Source organism: Oenanthe melanoleuca, chromosome 2 (genome assembly GCF_029582105.1).
Source record: "Oenanthe melanoleuca isolate GR-GAL-2019-014 chromosome 2, OMel1.0, whole genome shotgun sequence".
Lineage (NCBI taxonomy): Eukaryota > Metazoa > Chordata > Aves > Passeriformes > Muscicapidae > Oenanthe > Oenanthe melanoleuca.
In genome coordinates this window covers 24,892,132-24,916,323 of record NC_079335.1, presented here as the reverse complement: position 1 = coordinate 24,916,323, position 24,192 = coordinate 24,892,132, and the positions used below count along the sequence as shown (strand labels likewise).

General features: G+C 38.7%; 1 protein-coding gene across 2 annotated transcripts; it reads right to left on the bottom strand.

Moving 5' to 3' along the window:
- Positions 1-448: 448 nt before the first annotated feature.
- Positions 449-24,153, bottom strand: PIP4P2 (phosphatidylinositol-4,5-bisphosphate 4-phosphatase 2). Of its 2 annotated transcripts, none has more exons than XM_056483731.1 (7): positions 23,933-24,153; positions 18,038-18,186; positions 16,531-16,637; positions 14,704-14,827; positions 8,947-8,999; positions 3,174-3,264; positions 449-2,036 (listed from the first exon to the last, which is right to left on the bottom strand). In XM_056483731.1, the coding sequence occupies exons 1-7, from the start codon at positions 24,036-24,038 to the stop codon at positions 1,893-1,895; spliced, it is 774 nt and encodes a 257-aa protein (XP_056339706.1). In that variant the 5' UTR covers positions 24,039-24,153; the 3' UTR covers positions 449-1,892. The 2 variants fall into 2 exon arrangements, with proteins under 2 accessions (XP_056339706.1, XP_056339707.1); XM_056483732.1 differs by having other exon boundaries at positions 18,038-18,183.
- Between the last annotated feature and the right edge of the window lie 39 nt (positions 24,154-24,192).

Below are 24,192 nucleotides of genomic sequence, written 5' to 3'. Positions count from 1 at the left end.
CACCCTCACTGAAGTTACAAAAGCAGTGGATGATTTCAGTACAGCCCCAGCCTACTTTACTTCACAATGTGAAATAAAATATTTTGAAACACAAAGTACAAGGAAAGAGTACTCATTGGTTCAAATGCAAGTGAGTACAGCAAATCTCAACAATGAAGGGATGCACTAGGAAAAGAGTATTAGAATATTATATTGATATTAGTCCATCAATAAGCCATTGACTCAAGAAAACAGAATTTCAACAGTGGTTTCATCCCTTATTTATGTCCCCGTTCTTCCTAAAACATCATTAATTGCACTTTATTATTGCTCTCGTATATTCTTGAGGCTGCCATTTGGCAAAAATGCAGAGCTCACCTTTGGTGTGCAATAACTTTTTGGTTTCTGTATCATACTAGGAAATTCATCCACTTATGCATTTTTATAGGCATATAAATAACAAAATACATTTAAGTTTGAATAATAATCTTTATTTCTTTATTAGTTTATTTGTAAAAGGTACATTGTAATCCTGAGCTACTGCTTTTATACATTTAGCGTCATACAAAGACAGATCATTTACAGTTTGATCATTTACATTTATTGTGCTCCAAAATCCTTATCCGAATATCATTTTGACTTAGCAGGAACATAGATAATTTAAATTACATGTATCCCTGAAACATCCATATTAATTTACCCATCTGACCCTTTTATCTAAATTACTACAGTTGTCTAAATCACTCAGGACATTCCTTCTGAATTTAGCAAAAACTTGTTTAAAATTATAAAGATGGGCAGTGCAAGAACTGGTCCCTCAATCCTTTGTGAATACATCATTAGAAAAAACTTTCTGTTTCCGTATTCTCTTGGCAAGTCAGTGCTAAATTGACTAGATGTACTTTGATGGAATGGTCCAAGTAATAGTTTACTTATTTTCTTATTACAGCAGTTAATGAGAATTTACAGTGTCTCCCTTTGCAGTGACCAGTGTCATAACTCTCCCAAGCAGGGAAAATCTGATGTGATCAGAGGAAAGTAAGAGGCAACCCATCACCGTCTTATTGTCATGTACATGACACTGAAGTATTACAAACCAAGTCATATGAAATGCTTCCCTTAGACCCTGTAAAGGAACTTGTACAAATAACTAGAGTTAAGTTCCACAATCCGAGCATGGCTTTTAAGATTTGCCAGTTAAAAAAACAAAACAAAACGAAAAAACCCAACCAAAACCTCAGTGCCAGGATCCTTGAGGAGAAAGCATTTATCCTTACTGAAATCCAATCCTGGATAAATGGAAATTTAATCCAACTACCAAAATAGCATCTCTCTACCTGAAAAATCTCCAAGCATACAGTGTTTACAAATGTCTCTCTAGCAACAGTGTCAGTCTTTTAAACACTCACAACCTTCATTTCCTGAATAAGGTCACTATGATCTTAGGCAAAAGATGCAGTAAAGCAGTTCAAGCAAAATGCTTATTGCTTAGGTTTTAAAGCAAGCCACTTGAATATAATTTTAGTTAAAATGTTAAGTACAAATGTGAAGCTACTGTAGAAACACTTATAAACACTCTTGCTTTTGAATTCTTACTGAACATCTAGAAAAATGGCAGACAGATTTTAACATAACAAAGGAAATGTAAAACTTAATACTGTCGAAATAAAATTCAACACCTATAAAGACAGAGTTATGAACATGTAAACACAGCTTTAGTATTCAGAGCTAGGGAATCTAGCAGCAAAACAAACTATTTGCATATTATGTAGTGCAATGAACATTTGTTCTTAGAGACCCCCAGTCTTTAAACTACTTTGAACAGAATGGAATCCTTACCGGAAAGGTTTTAAAAGTGTCCAGGATGTAATATCCAGAACTACTAGATGTTTAGCTATAACCTAACAACTTCTCTATGCAAAACTGTGCTCTGGATAGCTGACTTTAATGGCTCCCCAGTAGCAGGCTCGAATGAGGCAGATTAAACCTAAGAGATAAGCAACAGCCCAGGAAACATATGTTGCGTGAAATCGCCTGGCGAAATCTTGTGTACCAACCTAAAAAGAGAAAAAGCCAGTGTCAAACATACAGCACTATCTGTTCTTCAGGGAAGAGTAGGTTATATTAAGGAGAAGCATTTCAGCACCTTTTCAACTCTGGTAAGGGCAAATTGGGTATTTTATTCACTTAATTTTACATAACCATAGGATAATTGAGCTTGAAAGGGAGATCAGGAGACCTCTAGTGTCAACTCCCCAATAAAGTAGGGTCAACCCCAAGATCAGACCAAGCTGTTCGTGGTTTTAACACAGCTAGGTCCCAAATAACTTCAGGGATGGAAGCTACACAAGCCTCTGGACAAATCTCATGGAAAAATGTTTTCACATAATTTTCCAACTCAGGAAGGTAATTAAAAAAAGGAAAAGGAATTTGTCTCTCACTGTTTTTACTTCTGGCTTTGTTTCTATTAAGGAACCTGGAAAATCCTTCATAAATCATTTAAGATCACACATCAATAATGATTCAAGTTAAAATGCAAGTTAGAGGCATAACGAGAATTCACATATTAATTCACTGGGGGTATTTCCTCACATGAACTTTTCTGGAATTCCCAGGGAGAAAGTTGGCTTTAGTATCCCATATGAGGTACTGGTAAGCCAGATAGCTTTCCAAGTAACAGAGAGTGAGCCTTTTCATTTGCAAATAGCTTATGAACTGGTTATGAACTTCACAACTTGTTCAAATTACAAAGACATGTACATATTTTAGTGCTTGGAATCCCATTCACCTCCATTGCAGCAGAACTTATATTTCTGGCTATCCAGCAACATGTATTTCTGGAAACCTGGAAGTTTTGAGAGCTCTGGCAAGAGCAAGATGTTCCAGAATTTCTACAGTAAAGTGAACCATTTTTCATAAAACTTAAGTTTTTAGAGATGAGGAGCCAAATTTCACATCAGAAAAAAGATTATCAAAGTGCCAGAATACCTTTAAAAAATATTTTCCATTTCAACTCAGAAAAATTAATTTACTCAGATGATTAAATCCACAGTTTTAATAGAGATGACAAAAAACACAAATTTAGGAAGTTTGACTCAAATGCTGGGAAAAGAAGAGCTGGTCAACTAAGAGAACTCCTTTAAACACAGACACCCCTGCACACAGTTGAAAATTTATTGTGGTATATCACTCACAGTTAATCCAACACCAATGAAGATGCAGATCATTCCAATTGTGATATATGCACAGCAGCGCCTCCGTGGCAGCGCACTTCCAACAGAAGAACTGTTAGGAAATAAATGGTATTGTAAATTAAAGGGAAACAAAAAATCCCAAACCCAACCACCCAAATGACAACCACCACAAAAACCACCCCTACCATCAACAGTAACTGTTCAGTCTCAATGGGGGATATGGAAAGAGAATGGCAATACACATACCATCTTAAATTTATAGAGTTGAAAGCAAAGTCTACAGTTATACTGTAAAGTACAGGACAGAGTCCCCATTTTTATTTTAAAGGAGAGCTATTGGTGAATATCTAGTACCTAAAATTCTAGGAAGGAAGTGGTTCCACACCCACAATTAGAGTGTGTCTACCTTCTGTACCTACAGTGCAGCCCAGTAATTGTCTTGGATAGCCTTTGGATGGCAAAACTCAAGTTTGCTTTACAGCTTCCATGCTGGTTGCAAGACACCCTTCAGATTTTTAGTACATCAGCATATGGCTTCAATACTTCACTGCATCTAAGTAACTGAAAATAACTTTTGCCACCCCTACATGTCATTAATAACAACCTTCACTATCCATTTCTTGGATACTCAATACTCAATGTTCAGTGATTAAACTGCTCTGAAGATAAATACAAATCATTTCAGTTACAGACATGTAATTTTTTTTCCATGTCCAACATCTCCAAATACTGAAATTTATACAGAGTTCTACCACAATTTATATGAGCTGCACAAATCACTTCTGACAACCAAGGTAAATAAATCCCCTGGAAATTCTGTCACTCATCATCTAGACTATGAACTCCAGGACAGACAGCTCTGTCTCTACCTGCTGCATCAAGCTATTACAGTGCTTCACTCAAACCAAATATAAAATGCAAATAAAACATTACATTATTTACTACAGGTTAGAAAAATTATTCTAGAAGCTCAGCATGGTTTAGTAAATACATCTTGAGTCACATATTTGCAATCACATACAGCTTGCTAATGAGGAAAATAGGAGTATGATTTAAGTCCACTGAAGCACAGTTAAAAGAGAGGCAGAAGTGCTTTTATAAAACATTATCTATCTTAGAGGTTTTTTGAAGCAACCCAAAGCATGCTATCATTATTTTAGTACTTCACCCTGTTCAGGGAGATCAACACAACTTTGGAAATAGTGTAATGCTTTTACTCATCTCATGATAGTTCAACTTATTCAAGATAAATGCCTAACAGAAAAAAGCACTGCTAAACAACTGAAGTAGTACACACGTCATATGACTGACCAAATTTCTGGCTCCAGTTAATTAACCACATAGCAAGGCCTCATATGCTTAGCATGTGACTAAAGTTTTTTAAGCATTTGTCTTAGAAAGCCTTCAAATAGATTGCTTTAAGCAGCTTTACTTCAACGTTATTTCTTTAAAAGGAATTTCTAATATGCTCAAAGACAAAAAAAAAACAAAACCAATCACCACCACAGTCCTCAAGCTAACACACTGAGCTTCATCTCTCAAGGCAAGAGTTGAATAAAGTGACTACTCACAAGCCATTTTCAGAGGAGCTGGAAAAGTTCCCAAACACTGCTGCTCATTAGCTTCCATGGGGAAATGACTTCCTGAGCAAAACCTCACCATACATAGTGAAATGGGACACTGGAGGGTGTCTGAGATAGGATTAGGGCAAGAGAATTTCCAGTTGGGCAAATAATGTATCTTGCCCTCTCACACACACCTCCACATAGTCCCTCAAAAGCTACTCTACAGCCATTCTAGAAAAGGGATATGTTATTAAATTCCAAGTTACATGAGTTAAAAATAATAAAACCTAAAAGTAGTTTTATAAAAGGGAAAAAGGGAAGAGACTGAGTTTGCTAAACTGACCTTAGGTTCCCTCCTTTGCAGGATTTTGTGGCTATGTACTCAAAGTTAATTCTATTACAGAGCTGGATACCATAAGCTGGTAAAAATGTCATGTTTAATATACCTACAACATATATAATATTTACTGTGCAGTGTATTTCACACAGAGACAAAATTCATTATATCCAGTAAAAAAGGCTTGGGGAGAAACCATCAACACAAATACCACAAAATGGAAATTTAAAGAATGTCTCAATTTAGCTGCTTTTCTCTTTCCACAGAAAGCAATGATTAGAGTTTATACAGTCATGTAACAGACCTAGGAGCCCAAATAAATCATTATTAATTTTTCACCTTCCAACAGTGATGTTAGCCACTGGGCCCCTCTAGATAGTGAGGCTTCCTCTACCCACCCCAAATTACACATAAAACCCCCAAAGTAACTTAGAATAAAGAAAGTTGAAACTCTATCCCAAAAACCTTGCAACCATGACAACTCTGACAAGCACATCTGGCAATATTAAAAATGGGATCAAAAGAACTTTTTCATATCACAGAAGCAACCAATTAGTTCCATTGTGAGAACATGAGGGAACTCCACAGAGCTATCTAGAAAGCAGCAGTTCCTTCTTTCTGAGCTGCTGCTGAGGAAGTAAAGGCACCTGCCAGAACTCTGAGCAGCAGCAGCAGATCTAAAAGATGTCAGATCCAATATTGCATCAGGGAATAATTAGAAGAGGGGGAAACTGCCACATGGGACAAAGGCTTTAAAAGAAGTAGCACAGGAAGGAATGCTGGGTCTCTTATGCTCCAAATAATAAGAATTATGATCAGGATTTCAAACACGCTTCCACTAGGAAAATTAAGATGCCAATATTTTGAAGATGAATAGCACTGGTGAAATTAGCCTCCACAGCAGTGATGAGGTTCCAACATCTCTCTCTTTCAGGAAAGTCCTTTATGGGGCAAAGGTGTTATAAATTCATGAGGGTTCATAGTTTTGGCAGACCTTAAAAAGTAAAAGAGATAGGTCCTACAGGGAAAAAATAGATTTGACATTCTGAAATAAACTGTACCATTCAGGTACTCATTTTAGTAACTGAATTAATGAACTGAATTTTCTAGATGATTCAATACACATCTTAGCATACAAAAAACCAGTTCCTGATTCATCATTAAATGAGAAAAATACTGGAAGCTTTCCCTGAATCTCTCACTCTTGGAAAATGAGCTGATAAACATCTGGTATTTAAAAATACAGAAGAACACTAAATCAGCAAAAAGAAATAGTTTCCCCCCCAATCTCAGGTGTTACTATAAAATAAAACTGTATCATAAAATTTCCTCACTAGCTACATTTATTTTCCCAAGGCAAGTAAGGGCCTGTGTCAGGCAGAGCCACTATGGATCAGTAAGGCTTCTGCAAATACCTTAGCTATCCCTGACACGACACATTTACAGTCCACTTCCACAGAGATTTGGTAATTTACCAAATAAGATTTCATTCTCTACATCACAATTAATTTCCTACCCTTCCCAAGTTATTTTGCAAGACAAAACAAGTGTGCCACAAAACAAAGTTGTATCACAATGGTAGCACATAGATGGGATTAAAAACAGACAAGAAGATCCTATTTCCTCCTACATTCAGATATGAGAGGCTCCTTTGTTTAGGCATTATGGCTTTACTTCTCCCTGAACACTGTCTCATTACTAACTTTGTCATGTAATAATTTCTGATCTCCCCTGCAATTTTAGAAGACATTCTTAATATAAAGATCTAGTATCCATCAACCAAATAAAGGTCAAAAACAAACTATTTTCAGAGATTCACTGCACTTTTAAAAACATTTGAAACAAACTTATTAATCCAAAAGTGTCAGCCAACGTCTCCTTGAAAAACTTACTGTTGGAGTGATTTAAGGGCCTTTTGCCTTAGACTACACTATCCTTTTTTCAGTGGCAATCATCAACTTAATCTACATAACGAGCGAACAGTTCTCCATCTGACTACTCAGCTACTAATGAAAGAAGTTCTGCATTAGTAAGATGAAACCTTACATTCCCTTCTAACTACTTGGCTATGATGACCTCTGACAAAGACCTGATAGAAAGCAGGTCACTGCAGTTATTTATTCCGTCATCATGACTCAAAGCTCTCACCTATGCTGTGCCCTAAATCCATGTATCAGAAATGGTTGTGCTGCTGGAAGTGCAGAACTCCCAACCATCGCATCGCAAATGCGGGAAAGCACCAAGCAACTCCTTCAAAGCTAAATTACAATATCCCACAGTTTGCATCCTCAGCCCAAGGACAGACGTGCCCACTTGTTAAAATTTGTTTTGCATTCTGCAATACAGTTGCCACACAAGCTGTAATTATCACTGTAAATTGCACTGCAGAGAGGCTCCTGCTTCCCTACATACAGATAGCATGCTTTGCACTTTAGGGAGGAAAACACTATGAAAACCTTTGAGTTCAGCTGGAATTTAAAACAGAAGCAACATTAATCAACAGAAGACAGACCAAAAGATCACATGCTGTGACTTTTGACTGTTGCTTGGAGCGTGGTTTATTTTGCTGCTGTTACTGCTAGGGTTGGGTTTTTTGTTTGGTTGGTTTTCACTGCTTGTTTTGATCTTTAAGGTTAAACAACAAATAACACTGATCTAAGGAGAGTCAAGAAAAAAGACAAGGTCAGCTAACAAGGGTGACATATAATATAAAACATAATTGCAATTAGTTTTAAAACAAACCAAACAGCAAAACTCCAACCCCTCCTCAAGGACCGAAGAGACTTAATGTGTCAGTACAAACATCCCTGCAAAGCAGCATCTCATCAAGACTAAGTTTACTCAACCTAAGTTGAACACATCCACAACTCCACACTGGGCTGGCTACACCCCTGAGGTTAAACACAGCACCAGACCGATTTCTCTATCAAATACTCAGATAAAAAGACTTCAACCAGTGTTGAAGGCCAGGCCATGCCCACACCTACAGTACATTTTTCCTAAGCTTTCTCCTTCCTAAGGGATCTGCTACTTTTCCTGCAACATACAACACAGCTGAGGTTCTCCACTCCCAGTGGAAAACACATTTGTTCCTTTAACTGGAAGTCACGCTTGCCTGTTAAAGGAAGACAAATATTTAAATAAATCAGCAGAATATGAAGGTCTTAGAAGTAATATTTATGTCTTATTTCACATCCTGTGGCCAAAATCCCGTACAAATTTAAATTATGTTACTAGTGCAAAAATTCAAATTAAGAATTCCTGAGCCAAACAAATACTCAAAAAGAGAGGCTCAAAAAAACCAAACCAAAACAAAATGCTTACAGCTCCTATATTATTTTTCTTGTTCTTCTTGAAGTAGTAACAAATGAATAGATAAATTATTCCACAGTAATTCCTAAACCTTAAACAAGCTAATGCATTAAGATGCTTAACACAAGTTAGCTGTTGAGTTTATATTGTCACTTAACCCTCTTTCAAATTAAGATTATTTCCTTTCCGCTCTTTACAATAAAGTCATTCAAGTTCTACCTTTCAAGATGACGTCTGATTACTACTGCATGAAGAGGCAAAATTTCAAGGACATAAAATGTTAATTTCAGCAACCCTTTCCTGTCTATTGCTAGCAGCTTATTTTTGCCTCTATCAATTCAATCAGATCATTTTCATAAACGCAGGTTGATTTGTCAAAGCTACTGGTTTCTGCATAAAGAATGGAGAATTCATGTGCACACTATCTGCTATAGCCTTGAAGTTCAGATAAGCACAGCAAAATAATCAGCACAGCTGACACATTTTACTCCAAAGACTTACAGAAGAAACGCTGGCTACTTCACAGTAATTTACATAACCTTGCTTTCAGAGAACTTACATTTTTTTGCAGTGTGGGCATTTTGCTAGTGTGTTAAACCTCAGTTCCATCCACTGTAAAAAGAAAAAAAGAAAAGAAAAAGGTTGAAAACCAGACCTGAGAAAATTGTTATTGCACTTAATTTTAAATATCACATGGAAAACATTTTGCTTCTCAGACTCTTTGACTTGTTTCTTGTTTTCTTCTATAAATGGGGTGCCCTTTTGTCAGTGGCAACAACAGATTGGGATTTCCATGAGAACATTTCCCATGACTTGCCTTAGTATTACAAAATTTGCTTGACGTAATGTGGTTGTATCCACAGGCGTAGTATGAGCAACATTAAAATATTAATGGGTTTTCTTCTCTTACTTAAAGACTATTAATATACCCTGAATCAAAATAAGTGTATTTTCTTTGGCACAATTACAAACAGAAGTATTTTGCAATCTTTTTCCCAACCCTTGCATCATTTATGAAAACTAAGTTATGGGTACACAGAAAGCTGTGTTAAAGAATATTTTAGAAAGTAGATATAAGGTTTTACATCAATGAAATAGAGAACACTATTGGCTACCTTACATGACTATTAAAAAGATATGTAAAATTGTACATGGTAGGGTCACCACCTTCCATGTGTGGGAAACAGCCTTAGTGAAAGCAATGCCTAGACCCAACTCAACCAGGGGATACAGAGTGATATACTCTTACTTAAAAACAGCAGGCGCTGTTAAATTTAATTCTGTGATAGCAGTATTAAACAAGCATTTTAAACACGTTTGCCTTGATCAAGATAATACGGCTCTTTTTCTTCCCCCTGCAAGGAGTTATTTTGTAACTGTAGCTCTCTTCTGTTGCCTTTCTCAAGTGGAAGAGGTTGGTAGGAAGCTTTTTGGTGATACAAAAGTCACACTGCAAATTAAAAGCAGGGGCAGAAGCCACAGTGCAGATCCCCAGTGCCTCCATTAGGCCCTGCCTTATCCCCATGAGAAATCTGAAGCTGTCCTACTGAAGTGTTGTAACTGCTACAACCACAAATGAAAATCAGATCCCACCCTCACAGGGAAAACAGCACCAACCTACAGCAAGCACCATTTAAATGCTGAGAAGAAATTTATGATTTTATGAGCAAAGAAAGATGTGTCTTCTCATGCCTTGTGAATTTGCTGTGAGCAAGGTTTGAAACTGTAGTATTTATTGAACATTTGCCTACCTCCTGAACATCTCCCTCAGTTTTATTTACTTGGGGATAAATCTCCACTAAAAAGAAATCCATCTTTTATTGTCTTGTTCTGAAGTGTCTATTTACATATTTACAGAACAACTATGTAACTGGTATTTTTTGTTTACAAAACGTGATCAAACTGATTTAGCAGAGTTCTATTTTTTTCCTTAATAAAACTTCTGTAATGCTCCCCATCCAAGCAAAGCTTTTTAAGAGCATTAATTCTACTTCCACATTCCTGGCAGAAGAGCAAGTTCAGTATTTTTCTGCATCCCTTTTAAAAATGCACTCAATTTCCCTTAATTCTACACAGTGAAAGTGTCAGTATTGGGGATGGAGAGAGGCCCCACCAGAGCAGTTATTTCAGATTTTTAAATTTCAATTCCAGAAATAAAAGGAAGTCTAATTCCAGGATTTATATTTTACCTAATTGTAATTCAACTTCATTTCTATACACCAGTTTCAATTCTATATCACAGTGTAGGCAACCCATTTCCTTAGTTACTCATTAATAAACTTTTCAGAATTTTAAGACTTCTAATTATTTGTTTAAATTATCAATGGCTACAAACTCCAATGCATTTGGGCTACAAATATTGATGGAAAAAGGAGTGAGCAATAATCTATTTTAATTGAGAGTTACCTGGAAATAACAGAAGGAGTAACTGTTATGATGCCTTTTACACAGACAAGAGGTATTTGTAGAAAAAGAGCAAAATTGTGACAAGGCTTTTAAAGCACAAGAACTCCAATCACATTAACACAGTGAGGAAAGGTTATGTTTCTGTACATTCTAAATCATGCTTAAGCTGGCATTTTTTACCCATACTCCAGAGTGCTTTAAAGTACCTAATATTGATTCATGTTGTTAAGAAGTTACAGTTACATGAAATTTAGCTCTCTGCTGAGAATACAATGATTTTTTAAATTGGAGCAACACAATATACAGCCCAATCCCTGGCTAGATGTACTAAAACAGATGAAGATATGAGGAAACCAGAGCTCGTCAATATTTCAACTGTGGACAAAACCAGACATCCATCAAAGGAATTGCTAAAAGAATAGTCAAACATTTTCTTCTAAGCCTAAAATAGTTCTCAGTGCATTCAACACAAGACAGTGGGGGAAAAAAAAATCCCAAAACAAAACAAAAAAAGACATATGCACATAAATACATACACAGTCCTATATACAGTTGCTTCTGCAAAAGAAGCTTCCCCTCCATTCCTCTCTAGTCCTTTGGGAAAGCAAAATACTTTCACAAACTAAAACATATCTAAGTTTTCTGAAAACTTTAATGGATTTTTTATTCAATTATTTCAGAAGAAGTAATTTTCATATTTGATTAGTTTGAACAAACCAAAATTGACAAAGCACAGCTGACAAAGTACAGTGCTTAGCCTACAGCCTGTGGCTTCCATAGCTTGCTCCTGGCTTCTCGTTCCTGAGGTTCTTTCAAAAGCAGGACAGTAGCAGGAAGATGTCAGAGATGGGGAGGACATAGGGACAGCCCTCCCTTGTCCCCCATTTCCAAAGACAATTCAGCCTCTGACAGCCACACACCATTGCAGGCAGAGGTCCCTCAGAGGGGAGCAGCAGTGAATGACTTACTGCTGGCAGAAACAGGCACTTCAAAGCCCAAGTTCAAAAGCTCTCAAAACAGCCCAAACCAGATCTTTATTATTAAACTGATTTTATTATTAACTGATATTTAGCAACATAGTTAAACTCTCATCCTGCCCCCTTTTTCTATTCTATCCCTTTTTCCACTTGTCAAGTCCAAACCTGTCAGAAACAGTAGAAACCTTAACACAGAAAGAACTTCTATCAGGTTTCCAAGGGGAAAAAAAAATCTGATTAACAAGATGTGAAACATTGATAGTTTGGCTACAATCTCCCTTCAGTACTAAGCCATTCTTCCAGCTAAGACAGAGAAACTTCAAGGCACTCCATAGCAAAGAGTGTGCTTTTTATAATTGGTGAAAAAAACCCCACCATGAGTAGAGGCAAGCATAATATAGGTCCCATAGTCATGTTTTCAAATGGAAAAAAAAAAATAAAAAATCTTGGAAGGTGGTGAACAAGCTGACACTCTTAGAAGAACACAGAACATGACAATTTGACTTTTCCATGCCAGGGATGCTATCTTTGTCTATTTATTTTTTAACTGCCAGGTAAAGTAAAAGGAATAGCCTACTGAGTTGCTGAGAGATGCATCTAGCACTACATATTTTCTTCACAAGAAACTGAGCTTCCAGGCTGGCTAAAATACTTTTTTGTTGCTTCTCTCTTCATTCTCAAATCCAAGCAATTTTCTGATTTTTCTTAACTAAAAATATTATTTTTAGAATCTCAGACTTAATTACAAAAAAAAAAAAAAAAGTAGAAACAAAAGACTGGCAGGAAAGCTGTGTAACGAGGGGTAAAAAGGGTTTGTTTCTTGATAACTCAGCATTAAAAAATAGCAAGCTTCCAATTTCTAATGGTTCAGAGAGTTTCTTTTCAACATATCATGAAGAGACAAATTAGTCTTATCCTGGCAGACAGGACTATGAAGTTCAAAATATTGCAGTTCCCTGAAGCAACCAGAAGATACGAAGTCACATGCACAAATCCCAGACTAGAAAAGCTTTTAAGGCATAATCTAGTAGTCATGGGCAAACCCAGACTTTATGGGTCTGGTTTTTTTCCCCTCATGTTCACCTGAAGTAATTCATAGTGTAAACTACAAAGTTAATCTGCACTGTACTTATATAAAGTAAATAGGGAATCAAGACAAGTAAAACTCCCATGCTTGTCAAAGTACCTAAAGACAGGCTGAAAAGGCAAACAGAAAACCCACTTCAGCTATCTTCAGTTTCACACTACTGTTTTTCAGCAAGGGTTATAAGAAATTTTATATTTTTTAATATATAGGCATAATTAGTAGACAAAGTATTTCTTGAGGATCTCTAATTACTTTCCAGTCAGTACAGTAAATTCCTCATCATATTCCCATTTTTCTTCAGGAAAAAAAAAAAAAAAAGAAAAAAGAAAGAAGAAAGAAGTGTAAGGGCCATCTCCTGCTCTTTGCACTCATTACCTACTATAATAGTTAAGACATTACAGCACACCTGTCCTGGATTCAGCTGGGAGTATTAATTTTCTTCTTAATACTTGGTACACGGCTCTCTTTTGGATTCAGTAACAATGCTGGTAACAAGCTAAGCTTTTAGCTGTTGCTAAGTAGTGTTTACCTAAGTCAAGGACTTTTCAGTTTCCCATGCTCTGCCTGCAAAGAGGTGCACAAGCAGCTGAGGAAGAGCACTGCCAAGACAGCTGAGCTGAGCTGGCCAAAGGGATATTCCATACCACAGAACATCATGTTTGGTACACAAACTGGGGGGAGTTGGTTGGGAGATGCTGATCACTGCTGGGGCACTGGCTGGGTCAGCAGGTGGTGAGCAATTGTATTGAGCACCACTTATTTCTCTTGAGTTTTATTTCTCTCTCTCTTTTCATTACTATTATTATCATCATCATTAGCAGTTTTCTGTTTCAATCATTAAATTGTTTTTATCTCAACCCACAAATTTTACCATTTTCCCAATTCTCCTCCCCACCAGGGCAGGTGGGCTGGCTGGTGTTTGCAGGGAGCAAGCAGCTGTGTGGTAAGGCATGCCGGGGTTAAGCCATAAAAGCACCTCACTGATGCATAAACCTGAAGTGAAGACTTGAAGTAGAAGCCTATTCCATTACAGAGCCTATCACAAGGCAACCTTTCTCTCTCTGCTGGCACAAGCAAACATGGAGTGGCATCCCCTAAGCTTCCTTTTTCCTTGCACAACATGCACTTGAGTATTCTCTGATCTTTATGTATCTTATAATCCTTTGTTTCAGGAATATGTCACCTCTCTCATGACTTTTCTTTAACTGTACCCCTTATCTAGTAATTTCCTACAAGTGAAGAACCTAGAAGAGATTCAATCACTGCTTGATGATGAAGCCAAAGCTAGTTTACTTGTGTACTGAAATCAAAATTCAGGTGTGGCAGCACCTTGTCCATTTAGAAGGCTCCAGAAAGTTCAACAGCAGAAGAGCATTTGTACATCCTTCCACTTCAAAAATGAGATCAACTGATAGTCTTGCATATAAACCAAAACCTCCAGTTCTCCAACAACCTACAGATATTCCAAAGGCAATTTCCATAACCAACAGCTCTCCAGGGCTCATACAGCAATGACAGAACTGCTCTCTTGGCCACTCCAGAACACAGCTACCACTCAAGCCTAAACAGAACCTGGAAGACCAACTTCCTCTTCCAGCACTGTCCACTCTCACATCACAAAACAGTAAGACAGAGTTTGGGCTTTATCTATCCACGTACAGAAAGACTACTGAAACACACATAAAGATAACCAAATATAGACCATACATCCATAATAATGAGCACAGAAGAAGTTTTAGTTCCTCAATGATGCCAAAGGGTGAGGCAATACACTCTTAAAACTGCTTACAACAAGCAGCTTGAGAGATAGCATGGTGAGGCGAGGAGAATCCAATGCTTTACTTACAAGGAATGTATTTCCACAGTGCCCACACACCACTCTAGTTCCATCTGGTTGAACTGGCAAGGCAGGTTGAGCTGGCTGCTCTTCTGGAATCAGCATTACTGGACCAAGAGTAATGATGCGTCTACTGTGTTAAGAACATTAGATACACATGTAATAAAACTAGCAAAAGAGAAGGATGATGCACTCAAGCAATTAGCTCAGTCAGTACCAAATATTTTTACACTTTTAAACTATCATCTACTTGTTAAACAGCTGATGCACCCAATTTTGTTTGCTCTCTGAATTGTTTTCAGTTTAAAAAATATTCTCTTTCCCTGTAAGATCAGCCATACAAGCCTAAACCCTATAGGGATCAAAGACTTGCAAGCATATGACAGACATGCTCAACAGAAAAATGGAAACTTAATACCCAGATGAGCAAGCCTGAGAATTGAAATGTATATACCCATGTGAAACCTGTAGAAAGAGTAAGGATCTTCTATAACCTCGTTCTCCTCCCCACACTACTGACAACCAGTAGAATGTAAGAAGCATATCCATACTTGCACATTAAAATTTCATTCTAATTGAGTAAACTAAAAAGGAAAACCACTCTATGCTGACTAAATGAAATCAATTTACTTTAAAGTATTTTTATGTTCAATGTGTTTCCAGTTAAATTACACAATTTGTCAATCCAAAATGACAGTACCCAAATTAACCAACACAGAATGAGGATGAGACTTCTTAGAATGAAAAAAGTGAAAGGGAAAATTAAAGCAATATTTAATCTTTTCCATCTACAACCAAAACTTTATTCTGAATGGCCTGCCTTCCTTCATTCTGGAATCCTCTGTTTAGGGCTTACTCCCAGCTCTCCTTTCAAGTACACTACACCAATTTTGCTCAGTTTGTAGCAAGACAAATACATAGACTTGGACTGCTTAGATGTATGCCTTTGAGGTAATTTTAATAAAATTAAGAAACTTCTGATTTAGTTTAGTTACCAACCACATGATACATTATAACTGAACCATCCCATGAACATTTCTGCACTCTGAGAAAATGCTTGGAATGTTTTGAAATCCTACCCAACAGAGCCTTAATAAAAGAGTAATTCCCACAAGTCTCAAACAATGTTTCAAAACCAGAACAGCCAACAGACTGGTGACTAGGGCACTTGGTGGGGTAGAACTCCCCTTCACGTGTCTGCAGACTCAGCCTTCCTCTCCATTCCTCCTGTTAGAGCTGCACCACTTAAAATCAAACTCCTCCTACCACAGTGAAATCTTTAACACCTTAAGCCCAATGGTAAGAACAATCACTATGCCAATCACAATTGCTTCTTTTATAACAGTTCTGTACATTAAAGTTGAGAGCTGAGAGGGGAATGAATACTCAGCATAACTGAGGAGGAGACTGAGGCCAAGCTACTACTCAATCTCCCATTTCACTCCAAATCCCTACTCTGAATTTAGCAAAGTGAGTATTCTGTGTGGTTACAACTAAGCCTCCAAGAAATTATGAATGTTAAATCCTAGAAATGAGAAGTAGATTTTCTTCTATTGTTCTTTACATTATTTTTGACTTATAAAGTAGTTATATAATGGGACACACACATCTGAGACGAAAAGAAAAAGGAGAAACTTTTTTTTCCTCTTTGATCTTAAGAAAATGTATTCAAAATGGACACTAGCACTACCTGTGTCTACACAATTTAGTAATGCTCTGTAATTGTCCATGTAAAGAGACCAAGGCTTGAACTTCTTTTAGTTTTAAAAACTCAACACAAAGACAACATTTGCTTTAATGAAAACCATCTCAAGACACAGAGTATTTTATTCTTACCAGTTTGGTCTTGGACAGCCTATTTTCCGAGATGTATCCTTACAGATAAGGAGACAGTTACATTGACATCTAACATACTTCTTCCCTGAAGGAGGGTTTTTGATTGGCTAAACCAAAAAAAAAAAAACAAAAAACAAAGAACCACAACCACCAGAGAATACACATTAGAAGTCATAGCAATTCACTTTTTTCCACATAACAGGATGACAAAGCAGAACAACTTCTGTGAAAAGTTCTTGCTAATAGAGACACTTCCTCTTACAGAGGAAACTTCAGAGTCAACACAAAATTAGAAATTTTTCTTTCTTAAGAAGTGAAAATTTCCCTATTAGAACAAAAATTCTGCAAACTTAAGGAAAAAACATTCATATTTCAGCAATGACAATTTAAGGCTTCAGTTATTTTTTTTAAATGTGAGCTTAAATAGTGATATATTAAAAAAAAAAAAAAAAAAAACAATAAAAAACAACCACCCCAAACCAGTCAAAACATCAAACAACCCTTCTTCCCTGGACAATGGCTTTATTCAACAGTGAAAAGATCACAGTCTGTTTCTTGGTCACTAAGAGAGTATGAAGGCATCACTGAACTGCAATCTTGTTTCAAACTGTACTGACATTATCTTTCTCCAACCTGGGAGTCAAGTTTCAATGTCCTTTCATGCAGCAAATCAAAAGGTGCACAATACTTTGTTTGGCTTGAAACATTATATATTGGACAGGAAACTGACTATCAATGACAGGTTCTCTACTTTCCCTTTTAAGTGGAAAAAAATTTCCTGCAGTGTTAAGGCTTCCTGTTTTCAGGACATAATTTAAAGTTCTTTTCATGTAACAAATATATAATAAATCCATATAATAAATCTAATCCAGTGCTTTTCATACAAATGTTTGCAGTAGCTGTGGAGCACTGCAGTATCACATCCCAAAACTAAAACTGGCAGGCAGAAAAAAATAAAAGCAGGAGGCCAAGTAGTGAAGACTTGAATTCAGAGGAGAAGAAACAAATAGGTCTGTGATCACTGGAAAAGAACCAATGACTTAAACATTTCAAAGTTGTTTTAACGTGATCTGTTACAAGCTAACCAAGTGACTGAACAGTATTTCGGGAGAAAGGCATTCATCCAGGGAGAGGTGCAGGTTTGCCACTCTGTTTTTTGAACTCTTAGAATAATTCAATTCAACACTGCTCTTCATTCCATCAAAACCAATTTTATCCTTCTTTACAGAAGAGTAATTACTTAAATGACATCTTTGCTTTTTGTCCTCCTCAGAAGCAGACATCCTGCACAGCCAGCTCGACCACACCAAGATTTACCCTAACTGCTTATGACCATCCTCGTGGCAGCACGCCTCGAGCTTGCACGCCAGCCACACTGGCAGTCAGCTGGGCTGGCTCGTCCTTTTCCTTGGGGGTGGCAGGAAGGGACCCACCCTGCCCAGGTGAGGACATGAGCTCTACCCCCAGAGCCCCCCACAAAAAGAAAAATGCTAAAAATCCCTGTTACCGTAGCTTCATTGCAGACTGTGCATTTAACCACATGTTGGTGTAGCTTGCCATCCAAATTGATTAGTGACTGGCACACACGGCAGTTTATCACAGGAACACCGCTGGCATCTGGACTTGCAATGGCAGTGTATGGAGGGGGAAGCTCTGCTGCAAGAGACAAGGAAATCTCAGCTGAAAACACAGAGGATCCTAATACACTTCCAGCAAGTATCGCTTCTAGCAGTCATAGGCTCAAAAAAAAGAAAAAAACTCAGTGTTTAGTATAAACACAGAACAAAACTAAATTTACTTTCCCCTTCTCCACAATTTCTGTGTGCACAAACACCATCCACAGTTGTAGGTAAAGCAAACCAGCAACATACAGTAAATCACCCAAGAAATCTGGACCCAACAAAACTCATCTATGTAACTTTATTTCAAACCAACTTTTTGCAGTCCTTAGAAAATGCATGGAGGAAAAAAACCACTAAATAATACCCCAAACCTACTACAGATTGGTAGAGACTGGCTTTTGAAGAAAAAGACCCCAGAAAATAAAACAAGACACAGGCAGGAAGAGTCATAAACAACCTCCACAAATATCTAGGGTTGAAATATAGACAAGTGTTTATCATATCTTAGAAGATACTACAGGCAAAAACACAAAAAAGATCTGTTAAGAAAACAGGTCTTAGGATAGGAAGCAGCATGAAATGCTTCTTTTTCACATACAACAGCAAATTTACATTGTCTTGAAGAAAAAAACCCTGAAGTCTCAGAGTTTCTGCTTTTGAAAGTACCAGATATTTTTCTTGTCCAGGAGCCAAAGTACCAATGCACAAGAAGGTCTTCAGTCACTTTGGAGAGGCCAACACATGGAAGGCTTTAATGGCCTCAGCTCTCCAGGGAAGAGCAGACTGCAGACTCCAGGTTTGCCAGTCGTGAGCTCACAACAGGGAGGAAACACTGAAGATTCTCTGAGGCTTAAGAATCCATGGAATGAAAATAATTTAACACAGCAATCTCTCTCCTAAGCTTATCGCCACAATTCTTTGCCATATAATAACACCGACTTTTATTTCATCAAGAAGTTCAGGGCTTTTCAGGTAAGCAAATACAAAACAGGTATATTCAGTAGTTCAGATTTAGCTTTTTTAAATACTAGTAGTTTGAAAATCTCTGCAGCCTTGGGCTTCAACAGGTTTTTTCTAAGACTACATCCAAGCAGCCAACAAAATCTTCAGAGAAGCAATGAGAGATCAGCCATTTACCAACAGCACTGAGCAGAGCAGTATCTGCTGGAGGGTGGTGAGGGAAATCACAGGCTGCTATCAAAGCTGACAAGCCCAAGTATTAAATTTAAACCTCTTTCACTCTGTCTTGAAGTGAATGTCATAAGCTGAAGGGATATAAGAAAACCTGTCTGCCCTTCAGATCCAAAAGTCATCACCCACCTTTGAAGTGCATGCTGAACAGCCATGCTGCTATCTTTTTGCTACTTGGTCTATACATGACCCAGACCTGTGCTTGATTTTAACTCACAGAGGCAGCAGGAAAAAGATGGATACCTTGAGAGTCTAAGAATCACATCCAATATACTTTAATTATTTCAGATGAGAAACAAAATTAACTTATATGCAGCAATACAATTCTGAATTCATATTCTGAATTCATGACACTAACTAATGCTGTATTTCTTGAGGAAGTGAACTTGACACCTTCAGCTCTGATACACTGGTTACAGAAAATAACATCCTTAAGAAAGAGCAGGTAACACTATTGCTATTTCTACTGTTTCTGACGAAATGCGTTCTGAAAAAATGCAGCATCCAGGAAAAAAAAAAAAAAAAAAAAATCACTATTTTGCAGTACTGTGATACCCTACTTTAAGTAAGGCTGCCACATGCAGGACATGAGACATTAGAAGACATTCAAAAACAAACACACACAAGACAAAACCACAACCCACACACTTTGGCAAGTAGAAACAAGCTCAAGCCTACCAGAGCACTTCAGAAATCAGGTTAGAGATTTAGATGATGGGGACAGCAATGTCTTAACCATCATAGCAAAGTCAAGGCTGCTGCAAGGGGGTTTTGGCAGTCAGCAGGCTGCTTAACTGCTCCTGCAGTGAGCAGCTGGCACTTTCTGGCTAGAGGAACAGGCAGCCAGAAAACAAAAGGCATGTTCCAAAGACTAAACACCAAACTGTCTGTCAAGACTCCTCTACAGCTCACTCCCAGCTTTAAGGTTGCTTTTCTGAAAAGCAACAATTGTTTTACAAAAGTTCTTTACTTTGTTCTCTTTATATAAAGCATGACAGCTCAATTCTGTGAGCTGGGAATAGGGTGGCTGTACTAAGGCAAGCAAAATCTTTAAGGGTACCAGAAAAAGAGAGACACAGTCACCAACATTTTAGCTTTCCACGATTCTGGAATACTTTAAAAATGAACAGCCATATCTTCTAGGCATTTATAATCTTCTATACCCCATTTCCAAGGGGTAACTGTTACAAGTTTGAAAGCTGGTTAAGCAAGGTGTGAGAGCCCCCACACACAGTGCCAGCCACTTCTTCAGCCTCGTACTGGAGCTGCTTGGCTTCCAGGTAAGCAGCCTCGCTGTTCCTGTCCTGCTGGCTCAGCAAATATCAGATAGCAAGCGAATAATGGCTGCTTTTCAGAGCTGTGCTGCAGCAAATAGCATTTGCTATGGAGCAGAAAGCATGAGGTATCTTGGCACTGCAACCTTCATGCTCAAAGAAAACATGCGTTTTGAAGAGCTCCAAAAAACAAACCAGCAAAAGCCACCAAAATTAAATTTAAAGAAAAGCATATTGGGGGAGAGTAAGGGGGCGGGGGATGGTGAAAAGGAAAATAAAGACATTGTCTCAGAGTCAGCTGCTCTTAATAAAACCTTAATAAAAAGGTTTCAAAGCACATTAGCATACTTTGGTATGGCTTTTTTTTTTTTTTGACAGCTTGAATTTTAGGCTAACTAATATCTAAAACCAGTTCATAAAGGTCTGTCATGCTGGACATGACTGAGTGGTAAGCAAGCTTCATATACACACATTTAATTAATAAATTCCCTGCTGCTGACATACCAATTTATAGCTATATTATCAATTTTTCTTAAAAAAAGAAAAACAACAAACTTTTAAAAACCAACAAAAAATAAAAACCGCCACAAAAGAACCAATCCCCTCCCCTAAAAAACACACAACTTACTAATTATTCAGTGAGATTAGCAAAGTGCCCTACTATGCAGTACATCTGACTCCCTCCTCACCCCTGTAGAACAGAGATGTAAAGGAAGATAGTCCAACTGAAATTCCTTGTGGTGCCTGTGCACTTTCCTCCCCTGGTAGCTGAAGGGTAGAAACCACAGAGAACCACCTGCAACCTACCTAAGTCAAACAGAAATTAGTTGGATTTAATAAAAAAAAAAAAAATTATTTATAATCACCTGTGAGGGGGTGAGTAAGGGAAAAAATTAAGTGATTGATGCCAAAAATACATTGTTAAGAACTAAGAAAGTCTGGAAAAGGCCCAAAAAACCCGAAAGAAACAAAAAAAGCACTGACTAACCATCCTACTACAGGGAAGACAACTGATAGTTTCACCTTTTGTCAATGTTGTGAAAAGTTTCTTAAATACTGTGGCCTGCATCCACACTGGAAAGATTTTTCTTGCTTGCTTCCACCATTAAGAGCAAACACTGAGCTATTACCAGGATTCAACCATGCCAGTTTACACAGGGAAGGAAGGGTCTGCTTGGTCTCAGCTGCAACTCAACAAGAGAAGGCTACCTTCAAACCATGGTCTAATTTAAAGTTCAGGACAATATACTGGGCACAGTAAATAATTACAGGGATAAACCTATTAATGTACATTCAGGTGGTAGTTGTGACACAAAGGGCTTCTTCCTCCTTCCACGGCCACTCCATGCTATTCAGGTGATGTTAATCAAGGAAGCTCTGCAGGAGGAGCTTGCTTTGGAAGCAAACCCAATTTTTCCACAGGAATGATTTTTCCCCTCTAAGCCTAGCCTTGTGCTAGGGAGAGAGATCAAGACTGCCAGTCAGCTAGAAAGGTGGTTGAGCTTGCAGAGATCCTTTCACTAAGGAAAGCCAAAAGAGCAAGAGAAGTGGAACTACTGGGCCTAGGCCTCACAGCTCTGCAAAATTCTGTTCCACAGCCATCTTTTTGAGTTTTGCAGAGTAGTTCTGAAGTGCTGCCTAGTATGCTTGCTCATGGACTGATCAATCAAGAGATAGTCAACATTCAAGAAAGCTCTGTGTTGGTTCCTCCTCATTTTTGGGGAGAAACCACTTATCTCAAGAGCACATCCCACCACAGGTGCCCAAACAGTTATCTCAAGTAACAGGTGCCCACTGAAGGCACAGGAGGACACAGCTACCAACTGAAATGAGTATTTAGGATCCAGCTCATTTCCAGGTCATGACTTTTACCCTGGGGTCAATCAAGAGTCACTAATCTAAAGCATTTCTATTATTTTTTAAATTTATAAAGACTTAGGGGAAAAAAATAAATCCAACCACCCTCCCCCCCCCCAGAAAAAAAACAAACCAAAAAACCAGATTGAAATGTATGCAAAAGTAATGGTTACAGGATTAGGATCACTAGGAATAAAACCATCAAATGCCAGAATGTAAACTAAGGTATATATATATGTGTATTTTTTTTATTTTTTTTTTTACTTAGGGGATAATGCCTATATTAAAAAAGTGATGGCAAATAAACCCTATATAAAAAGCCAAAGCCTCCAACCTTAGCTATTTTTAAGCCAATATTCCTTTGTCCAGTTCAAATCAAAGTAACAGTCAACACCAGCTACAGTCCAAACTGAAATACATTTTCACATCAAGAAAAGAGGACTGAGTTTAAATATCATTCAAAACAGACAGATGCTCACTCATTCCAGTTACATGCATGTCATGAATCTATACAGTTAATAGAAATCGTTAAGAAAGGGCCAACACACTGGACCTACTGAGATAAGAACTGTAATCTTACATTTTAAAGGGTACTGCTAGCAAAGCTACTCTAATCTTATTTATTCCTTCAGCTTTCTCCACACCTCAATTTCTGCTCTAAAACGTTTAACTGAAAAAAAAAAAAAAAAAAAACCAAAACCAAAAAAACCTACTAATGTACTTTGATAACATCCGGCTTTATATTTTCTAAGTATTTTTTTCCAGACTACTAATTAAGTAGTCAGTATTGATCAACAAGATGATTTTTCCTAACTCTGTGCAAGAAAGATAATACCATATAATTATGCCTCGACTACAGATTTGCAACCGCAGTACCGGACTCGCTTTAAAAATAAAGCCAAAACCAGCTATGGCCTTGAAGCGTGTCTGCAAGGACATGCTGGTGGCTCTGGGCTCCCAGTGCCACAGGCACCGAGTCCCTCGGTGGTTCGGGGCGGCCCCAGGCCGGCGCTGCCCGCACCGGGCGCCCTGGGCCGCGGCCCCGCGGGCTCCTGCGCTGCCCCTCCCGCACCGCCAGCCGGGCTGCGCTCAGCTCCGCGTTTGCACCTAATCCTGCTCCTAATTAATGGGGAAACACAAGTCCCACAATTACCACGCAAGCTGCGGCATGCGAGCGAGTTATAATAAGCAGACCGGTTCGGGCTTGTTCTGCCCCTGCAAACAATTATTTTAATTTCTTTCGTTTCTCCCCCTGAGCCGCTGAGGCCGGAGCGCGGCGGGGAGCACGGCCTGTGCCGGGCACGGAGCGGCGTTACCTGTTGTTCCCCACCGGGGCGGGGCGGGGGCTCCTCGGCGGCGGCCCCGGCCCGGCGGGGGGAGCCCCGCACGGCCGCGCCCGGCCAGCCACAGCCACAGCCACGGGGCCAGGGCCACCCGCCGGCCGGCACAGCGCCTTACCTCGGGGACTGCTGTCCGGCAGATAGGGCGGCGCGGTCGGGGTGACATTGCCGGAGCCGGGCGCGGAGAGCAGCGGCGAGCGCTCGTCCACCCCCTCAGCGGCCATGGCTGCGGCGCGGAGGGCCCTGCCCGCTGCCGGGCGCGGGGCGGGGAGGCGGCCGGGCCGGCGGCGCCGGGGAAGGGGAAGGAGCGCAGAGGAAGGGGCTGGGAATGAATGAGAGCGGGGCGGGGAGGAAGGACGGCGGGGCGGGGAGCCGGGA

Excerpts from the sequence above, each read along its gene's own strand:
- PIP4P2 (XM_056483731.1), bottom strand. The coding sequence starts at position 24,038 with ATGGCCGCTGAGGGGGTGGACGAGCGCTCGCCGCTGCTCTCCGCGCCC. Across the intron at positions 16,638-18,037 it reads CAGTCTGCAATGAAGCTACG|CCAATCAAAAACCCTCCTTC; the intron begins GTAACAGGGATT and ends TTTTTGGTTTAG. Across the intron at positions 14,828-16,530 it reads GGCTGTCCAAGACCAAACTG|TAGACGCATCATTACTCTTG; the intron begins GTAAGAATAAAA and ends TTCTTAACACAG.